This window comes from Oncorhynchus tshawytscha, linkage group LG07 (assembly GCF_018296145.1).
Source record: "Oncorhynchus tshawytscha isolate Ot180627B linkage group LG07, Otsh_v2.0, whole genome shotgun sequence".
NCBI classification, from domain to species: domain Eukaryota; kingdom Metazoa; phylum Chordata; class Actinopteri; order Salmoniformes; family Salmonidae; genus Oncorhynchus; species Oncorhynchus tshawytscha.
In genome coordinates, this window is record NC_056435.1 from 71,188,669 (window position 1) to 71,198,668 (window position 10,000).

The 10,000-nt window shown below is 42.5% G+C and overlaps 1 protein-coding gene across 5 annotated transcripts in view; it reads right to left on the reverse strand.

Annotated features, from left to right (window-relative positions):
- LOC112255372 (arf-GAP with coiled-coil, ANK repeat and PH domain-containing protein 3) overlaps nt 1–10,000 on the reverse strand; it is a 158,645-nt gene that overhangs the window by 71,328 nt on the left and 77,317 nt on the right. For all 5 annotated transcript variants that reach the window (XM_042324880.1, XM_042324879.1, XM_042324881.1 and 2 more), the window contains exons 5-6: nt 2,465–2,523; nt 999–1,182 (exon numbers count right to left, since the gene is read on the reverse strand). In XM_042324880.1, the coding sequence (XP_042180814.1) occupies nt 999–1,182; nt 2,465–2,523 (243 nt within the window). The remainder of the gene's footprint in view (nt 1–998; nt 1,183–2,464; nt 2,524–10,000) is intronic.

The following is a 10,000-nucleotide window of genomic DNA, read 5'->3' on the forward strand; positions in this document are numbered from 1 at the left end:
TATTACTGGTATTATATTACTGGTATTGGAGTCATATTACTGGTATCAAATTACTGGTATTATATTACTGGTATTATATTACTGGTATCATATTACTGGTATTATATTACTGGTATCATATTACTGGTATCATATTACTGGTATTGGAGTCATATTACTGGTATCAAATTACTGGTATCATATTCTTGGTATTGCAGTCATATTACTGGTATCATATTACTGGTATCATATTACTGGTATCATATTACTGGTATTATATTACTGGTATCATATTACTGGTATTATATTACTGGTATTGCAGTCATATTACTGGTATTATATTACTGGTATTGGAGTCATATTACTGGTATTATATTACTGGTATTATATTACTGGTATTGGAGTCATATTACTGGTATTATATTACTGGTATTGGAGTCATATTACTGGTATTATATTACTGGTATTGGAGTCATATTACTGGTATTATATTACTGGTATTGGAGTCATATTACTGGTATTATATTACTGGTATTGGAGTCATATTACTGGTATTATATTACTGGTATTATATTACTGATATTGGAGTCAAATTACTGGTATTATATTACTGGTATTATATTACTGGTATTATATTACTGGTATCATATTACTGATAATGCAGTCATATTACTGGTATTATATTACTGGTATTATATTACTGGTATCATATTACTGGTATTATATGAATGGTATTATATTACTGGTATTGGAGTCAAATTACTGGTATTATATTACTGGTATTATATTACTGGTATTATATTACTGGTATCATATTACTGATAATGCAGTCATATTACTGGTATTATATTACTGGTATCATATTCCTGGTATCATATTGCTGGTATTATATTACTGGTATTATATTACTATTAAATAGATCCAACAGTTTAACTGATGTGGTTGTCATAGTAACTGTAAGTCGCTCTGGATAAGAGCTGCTAAGATTGGACTAAAATGTTAAATGTGATGCCTCTCACCTGCAGTACGTAGTCCAGGGCCAGGTGCCTGAAGCACTTCCTGGTCAGGGTGAGAGAGGAAGTGGCCTCCTCCACCTCATGAGGTTTGTTCCTGGGGGCCTGGCCGTTCTTCACCTGGGCTATCTCCATGTCCTCCCTCACACGGTCAAACTGCTTCTTTGTCTCCTTGAACTTACGCACGTCCCTACAGGGGGAGGAGAGAGAGAGAGTGACTTACACACGTCCCTACAGGGGGAGGAGAGAGAGAGAGTGACTTACACATCTCCCTACAGGGGGAGGAGAGAGAGAGAGAGAGAGAGACTTACACATCTCCCTACAGGGGAGGAGAGAGAGAGAGTGACTTACACATCTCCCTAGGGGAGGGGAGAGAGAGAGAGAGAGAGAGACTTACACATCTCCCTACAGGGGAGGAGAGAGAGAGTGACTTACACATCTCCCTACAGGGGAGGATAGAGAGAGAGAGGGGAGAGATAGAGAGAGACTACACATCTCCCTAGAGAGAGAGAGAGAGAGAGAGAGAGAGAGTGACTTACACATCTCCCTACAGGGGAGGAGAGAGAGAGAGAGAGAGAGAGAGAGAGAGAGAGAGACTTACACATCTCCCTACAGGGGGAGGAGAGAGAGAGAGACTTACACATCTCCCTACAGGGGGAGGAGAGAGAGAGAGAGTGACTTACACACGTCCCTACAGGGGGAGGAGAGAGAGAGAGTGACTACACATCTCCCTACAGGGGGAGGAGAGAGAGAGAGAGTGACTACACATCTCCCTACAGCGGGAGGAGAGAGACTGATTTAGTTCTGTTTTTTAAGGGGAACCTTAACCTGGTCCCAGATCTGTTTGTGGTGTCTAGCCAAAATGCAGATGAATTTAGCATCTAGCGTGACATTGATTATAGTAATTGTTGGCAAGACAGCACAAACAGATCTGGCACCAGGCTAAGGAAACCTTCATTGAGAGGACCTCACATTTTACAGAACAATGAAGGAAGAGAGATGAGAGACTGAAACATAGAGATGTATAGAGATCAGCACTGTTGTCACCGTTCCATTAAGGCGTCTGTGAGCACACAGGGTAGCTCGATTGAGGCCATCTCACTTGAGTCACTGTTCTTCTTCTACTACTTCTATGAGTTGGTAAACAACCTGAAAAGGGGTGCATACTGCCACCTAGAGGGTGTTGTTTGAACCGGTATAAAGACACAGTCGGTTGATTCACTGGCACCTGTAGATCTGGAAAGTTCCCTCATTGGCTGATCCCTCCCAATAACCTGGATGGAATTACGTGATCCTTCGTATACCCATAGAAAGTCCCGCCCAGTTAACTACTTCAAAATGGTGAAAGTCCTCAATGGAGCTGTCCATGCTAAAATGTGCTTTTGGGTACTAGAGTCCTCTATCCATCTCTATGGACTGAAATGCGACAAGAAGAAGGGGCCTACACCAAAGGAAGAAGGGATGATACTCACTCTTTGATGAAGGTGTGCAGTTGCTGTTTGATTGACCTCTGGGCCTGGTCAAATAGGATCTGTAGAGAAAGAGACAGAGAGAGAGAGAGAGAGAGAGAGACAGAGAGGGAGAGAGAGACACATGGAGAGAGACAGAGACATGGAGAGAGACAGAGAGAGAGAGACAGAGAGAGACGGGAAGAGACACAGAGCGAGAGAGAGACATGGAGAGAGAGACACGGAAAGAGAGAGACAGAGAGGGAAAGAGACAGAGACAGAGTTAGGGAGAGAGAGAAAAAGACCAAGACAGAGAGAGAAAGAGACAGAGAGAGACACAGTGAATCCCAAACCACTGTCTCGCCCCTACCAACTCTCTCAGAGGTCCCTTTGTTTACATGTGTTCTGATGTATCTCAGAGGGTGACTTCCAGAGAGTGGCGAGGGGGATCAATAAATCCATCAACTTCAACACATGACATGAATGATGCATGAAATTCAAATGAACAAATCCTCCCTGTCGTTTTACAAAATATAAACCTCAGTTAAACAGTTAAACATTTTATTTTGGGAGCTGTTTATAATATTGTATGTGTCAAGTCTCGAACATCAGAAATAAAGAAATGCACGTATCATATAATTAGGCATGCCTCGGCCTCTCCGTTCTTTTGTGTGAATTTGCGGAAGAAAAAAAATTAATTACGCCGTGCCTTATGGGATTCCACTTCGCTATGAAGCCGGCAGCATTGCAGGCTCAGTCTAAGTGCCGACCGGAGGGGATAATTATCCCATACAACCTCAATCATTTTCACTCCCTCAGCCTCGGGAACACTTGTTCAAATGGTGGAGGCGCGCTTGAACGCACAAATGGACTCGCCGAGGGGCGAGCGGGTGATTTGACATTCTGCCTGTGAGACGCTAACAACTGAAATGGAACAGGCTATCAAATACGTTTAAAAAATATAATGATATTCAGGAACTGTCTTCAAGACAGCTAGTTAATGATATTCAGGAACTGTCTTTGAGACAGCTAGTTAATGATATTCAGGAGCTGTCTTCGAGACAGCTAGTTAATGACATTCAGGAGCTGTCTTCGAGACAGCTAGTGAATGACATTCAGGAGCTGTCTTCGAGACAGCTAGTTAATGATATTCAGGAACTGTCTTCGAGACAGCTAGTTAATGATATTCAGGAACTGTCTTCGAGACAGCTAGTTAATCATTTTCAGGAGCTGTCTTCGAGACAGCTAGTTAATGACATTCAGGAGCTGTCTTCGAGACAGCTAGTTAATGATATTCAGGAGCTGTCTTCGAGACAGCTAGTTAATGATATTCAGGTGCTGTCTTCGAGACAGCTAGTTAATGATATTCAGGAACTGTCTTTGAGACAGCTAGTTAATGATATTCAGGTGCTGTCCTTGAGACAGCTAGTTAGTGACATTCAGGAGCTGTCTTCGAGACAGCTAGTTAAAGATATGAACTGTCTTCCAGACAGCTAGTTAATGATATGAACTGTCTTCGAGACAGCTAGTTAATGATATGAACTGTCTTCCAGACAGCTAGTTAATCATTTTCAGGAGCTGTCTTCGAGACAGCTAGTTAGTGACATTCAGGAGCTGTCTTCGAGACAGCTAGTTAATTATATTCAGGAGCTGTCTTCGAGACAGCTAGTTAGTGACATTCAGGAGCTGTCTTCGAGACAGCTAGTTAAAGATATGAACTGTCTTCGAGACAGCAAGTTAATGATATGAACTGTCTTCGAGACAGCTAGTTAATGACATTCAGGAGCTGTCTTCGAGACAGCTAGTTAATGATATTCAGGAACTGTCTTTGAGACAGCTAGTTAATGATATTCAGGAACTGTCTTCGAGACAGCTAGTTAATGATATTCAGGAGCTGTCTTAGACACAGCTAGTTAATGATATTCAGGTGCTGTCTTCGAGACAGCTAGTTAATGACATTCAGGAGCTGTCTTTGAGACAGCTAGTTAAAGATATTCAGGAGCTGTCTTTGAGACAGCTAGTTAAAGATATTCAGAACTGTCTTTGAGACAGCTAGTTAATGATATTCAGGAACTGTCTTCGAGACAGCTAGTTAATGATATTCAGGAGCTGTCTTCGAGAGAGCTAGTTAATGATATTCAGGAGCTGTCTTCGAGACAGCTAGTTAATCATATTCAGGAGCTGTCTTCGAGACAGCTAGTTAATGACATTCAGGAGCTGTTTTAGAGACAGCTAGTTAATCATTTTCAGGAGCTGTCTTCGAGACAGCTAGTTAATGACATTCAGGAGCTGTCTTAGAGACAGCTAGTTAATCATTTTCAGGAGCTGTCTTCGAGACAGCTAGTTAGTAACATTCAGGAGCTGTCTTCGAGACAGCTAGTTAATTATATTCAGGAGCTGTCTTAGAGACAGCTAGTTAATGACATTCAGGAGCTGTCTTAGAGACAGCTAGTTAATCATTTTCAGGAGCTGTCTTCGAGACAGCTAGTTAATGACATTCAGGAGCTGTCTTAGAGACAGCTAGTGAATGATATGAACTGTCTTCCAGACAGCTAGTTAATGATATGAACTGTCTTCCAGACAGCTAGTTAAAGATATGAACTGTCTTCCAGACAGCTATTTAATGATATGAACTGTCTTTGAGACAGCTTGTTAAAGATATGAACTGTCTTCCAGACAGCTAGTTAATGATATGAACTGTCTTTGAGACAGCTAGTTAATCATTTTCAGGAGCTGTCTTCGAGACAGCTAGTTAGTGACATTCAGGAGCTGTCTTCGAGACAGCTAGTTAATTATATTCAGGAGCTGTCTTAGAGACAGCTAGTTAATGATATGAACTGTCTTCGAGACAGCTAGTTAAAGATATGAACTGTCTTCCAGACAGCTAGTTAATGATATGAACTGTCTTCGAGACAGCTAGTTAAAAATATGAACTGTCTTCCAGACAGCTAGTTAATGATATGAACTGTCTTCCAGACAGCTAGTTAAAGATATGAACTGTCTTCGAGACAGCTAGTTAAAGAGTAGGTGTTGCAGCTTTCATCGTAGTTGACAGGTCACAGTAAAGTTACACTCCAATGGCCTCAAGTGTCAGAATCTGATTATTTCTAAATAACATGGCTATAGTGCCATAAACAAAGTAAACTTCCCACAAAGACAGGTAGGAAAAAGGCTGCCTAAGTATGGTTCTCAATCAGAGACAACGATAGAGAGCTGTCCCTGATTGAGGACCATACCCGGCCAAACACAAAGAAATACAAAAACCTAGAAAACAAAACCTAGAATGCCCACCCAAATCACACCCTGACCAAACCAAAATAGAGACATAAAAAGGCTCTCTCAGGTCAGGGCGTGACAGACGTGAAAAGCACAAACCCTGACTTTATTGTTTGTGATATCCAACTGGTAGTTAGTCTTACCCCATCGCTGCAACTCCCCTACGGACTCGGGAGAGGCGAAGGTCGAGAGCCATGCGTCCTCCGAAACACGACCCTGCCAAACCGCACTGCTTCTTGACACACTGCTTCGCTTAATGCGGAAGGCAGCCGCACCAATGTGTTGGAGGAAACACCATTCAACTGGCGACCGAGTCAGCGTGCAATACGCCTGGCCCACCACAAGGAGTCACTAGAGCGCGATGGGACAAGGATATCCCGGCCGGCCAAACCCTCCCCTAATCTCCTCAACTACCCTCAAACCAATAAAATAGGCAAAACACACAAGGATTTAGAAAACAAGGCAACGGTAAACGAGGCAACGATAAACGAGGCAACGGTAAACGAGGCAACGGTAAACGATACGCAAGTGAACAACAGGTACAACTCTGATATAAAGTGTTTGTTTTTTTTCACAAATTTTCCCGGAATGTCACGTGTCAAATCGAATCAAACTTTATATGTCACATGCGCCGAATACAACAAGTGTAGAGTTTACCATGAAATGGTTACTTACAAGCCCTTAACCAACCAAGTTCAAGAAGAGTTAAGACAATGATTACCAAATAAACTAAAGTAAAAAAATTATAGTAAAAAGTAACACAATAAGAATAACGAGGCTATATACAGGGGGGCACCGGTACTAAGTCTGTGTGCAGGGGTTAGAGGTCATTTGTACATGTGGTCAGTACACTGGTAACAACCTAAGCACTATGAAACTTCTATCGGATCAAATCCCACGTAGAAAATAAGACATTAAATGTTTTTGTTAACCAAATTAGATTCTCTCTCATTGATCCTTCATACAAAAACTCCGTGCTTGATGAGGCGGGAAAAAAACTAGAGAACTTAAAGGTCCACTGTTTTCCCTCTCACTTCCCTTCTTCTTCTCTGGTGTCACTCACACATTTCAGTTCATTAACACAGCTCCCGTGTTGGGACAATCAGGGTCATGTTTTTGTAAATGCTGGATCTCTATGGCAAGACGTATGTTCACCCACGTTGCCTGAGATGTCACGTGTGACTAATGGACGGATAGAGACCGATCCACAGTCCCTTCCCCAATCAGGACATGTACCTGTGTGCCATTTTATATGACTCCTTAAAACTGCCCCCCACATAATAGAAGGTCTGAATATTCAGTTAGAGATATTCCATGTTCTCTTATGATCTCAGAGAGAGAGAGGAGAGAGAGGAGAGAGAGAGAGGAGAGAGAGAGACAGAGAGAAAGAGAGAAAGACAGAGAGAGAGACAGAGACAGAGAGAGAGAGGAGAGAGAGAGAGAGAGACAGAGAGAGAGAGTGAGAGAGAGAGAGAGAGAAAAAAAATCATCCACTAATCTGCACCTGTCAGCTGGTACGGTGTCCCTGAATGGCCAAAATACACCAAACCAGATGCTATTATTACAACGTCCAAACTAGAAACGGCTGAATATCTGGCAGCAGGAACATTCTTCTCATCGTTTTGGCTGAAATTTGTTGAAAAGTTATTTAGAGGTGAGATTACAAACTAGGTCAACATCAAAAACACCAAACACCAGTAACATGATTTTATTAGAATGCCTAAATCCTGATCTGACCATAAAAACATTGTGATGACCACAGATATGTGAGGAGAGGGAAGAATGAGAGAGGAAGAGAAGAGAGAATGGTCCCTAAGAGCTGACTAGTTAAACGACAGGAAGGATTTAGGAGATTTTAGCTCAACTGTTAAAAAGACAGGAATTTCCTCTCTTTCTTCCTGCTCTCTCGCTCCCTCTCCTTATCTCCCTCTCTCTCTCCCTCTCCTTATCTCCCTCTCTCGCTCCCTCTCCTTATCTCCCTCTCTCGCTCCCTCTCCTTATCTCCCTCTCTCGCTCCCTCTCCTTATCTCCCTCTCTCGCTCCCTCTCCTTATCTCCCTCTCTCGCTCCCTCTCCTTATCTCCCTCTCTCCTCCCTCTCCTTATCTCCCTCTCTCTCGCTCCTCTCCTTATCTCCCTCTCTCCCCTCTCTCGCTCCCTCTCCTTATCTCCCTCTCTCGCTCCCTCTCCTTATCTCCCTCTCTCTCTCCTTAACTTTTACAACTAGTTCTCTACCAAACTCTCTCTCTCGTACTCTCTTTTTATCTCCCTCTCCCCCCCACCCCATTAACTTGTACAACTACCAAACCTATGACCCCTGCTTAACAGGCTCAGAGACCCCATGGCACTCATCATGCCTATCACATATGGAAGCAGCACAGTGTGTGTGTGTATGTGTGTGTTTGTGTGTATTTGTGTGTGTACTCTCTGTCTGTCCTACACAGCCGTGTGCTCTAATTCTAAACATTCTCTCCAATTCTGGCTCAGAGCAGAACACTCTGGACTCAAGATGGAAGAACAGTGTGTGTGTGTGTGTCTTACCATGTGGTAACGGGAGGCTGGAGGCTCTGTACGCTCATGCATATGCATGAGTGTGTGTGTGTGTGTGTGTGTGTGTGTATGTGTGAGAAAGAGAGACAGAGTGAGTGTATATGGGTGGGTCTTACCATGTTGTAGTTGACAATCTCAAAGTGTGTGTGTGCTCGCATTCAGTGCATTTGGAAAGTATTCAGACCCCTTGACTTTTTCCACATTTTATATACAGTGGGGAGAACAAGTATTTGATACACTGCCGATTTTGCAGGTTTTACAGAAAACCTTTGTTTTCAATTACAGAGATCACACGTTTCCTGTAGTTCTTGACCAGGTTTGCACACACTGCAGCAGGGATTTTGGCCCACTCCTCCATACAGACCTTCTCCAGATCCTTCAGGTTTTGGGGCTGTCACTGGGCAATATGGACTTTCAGCTCCCTCCATAGATTTTCTATTGGGTTCAGGTCTGGAGACTGGCTAGGCCCACTACACGCTCCCCACGGTAAGCACGAGGAGTTGGCTCAGGTCTCCTACCTGACTCAGCCAATCTCCTCGTGTGCCCCCTCCCCCAAAAATGATTGGGGCTGCCTCTCGGGCTTCCGTGCTAGCCGTGTACCCTCATATCGTCTCCGTTCCTCTATTTCTCCTCCTTAGAACGGCGATACTCCCCAGGCTGCGTCCAGGGTCCTGCTCCATCTACTATTTCCTCCCATGTCCAGGATCCTTTTCCGTCCAAAATCTCCTCCCAAGTCCATAACGTCTGCTCCTCCCTTTCACACTGCTCGGTCCTGGTTTGGTGGGTTATTCTGTCACGTTCGTCGTAACGATGAGACCAAGCCGCACCGTGATTTGAATACTTTCTTCTTTTAAAAACACGAAGAACACTAAAACAAACTAACCAAAAACAACAAAAAGAACGTGACGCTATAAACAACTAGTACTGACATGCAACTACACATAGACAATAACCCACCAAACCAACATGGAAAATGGCAACCTAAATAGTATCCCCAACAGAGACAACGATAAACAGCTGTCTCTGATTGGGAACCAATTCAGGCCACCATAGACCTACATTTACCTAGACAATACCAAAACCCCATAGATATACACAAAAAAAACCTAGAAAAGACCAAAAAACAAACATACCACTCTCGTCACACCTTGACCTAACCAAAATAATAAAGAAAACAAAGATAACTAAGGTCAGGACGTGACACAAGCAAAGAGGCACTGAGTTTGAAGGTAGGCCTTGAAATACATCCACGGGTACACCTCCAAATGACTCAAATGATGTCAATTAGCCTATCAGAAGCTTCTAAAGCCATTATATAATTTTCTGGAATTTTCCAAGCTGTTTAAAGGCAGTCAACTTAGTGTATGTGAACTTCTGACCCCTGGAATTGTGATACAGTGAATTATAAGTGAAATAATCTGTCTGTAAACAATTTTTTGAAAAATTAGTTGTGTCGATGCACAAAGTAGATGTCCTAACCGACTTGCCAAAACTATAGTCTGTTAACAAGAAATGTGTGGAGTGGTTGAAAAAACTAGTTTTAATGACTCCAAACTAAGTGTATGTAAACTTCAGAATCTAACAACACAACAATTAATTTAAATTACAATAAATAAAGTTTAACTTACTCGTTTTTCACTGTCCACCACAAAGTATTTGATTTGCAAACTCATCACATTCATTTTTGTTTTCAGAACTCAAAAGTCGTCCCCTGATGTGGCTTAAACATTGTTGTG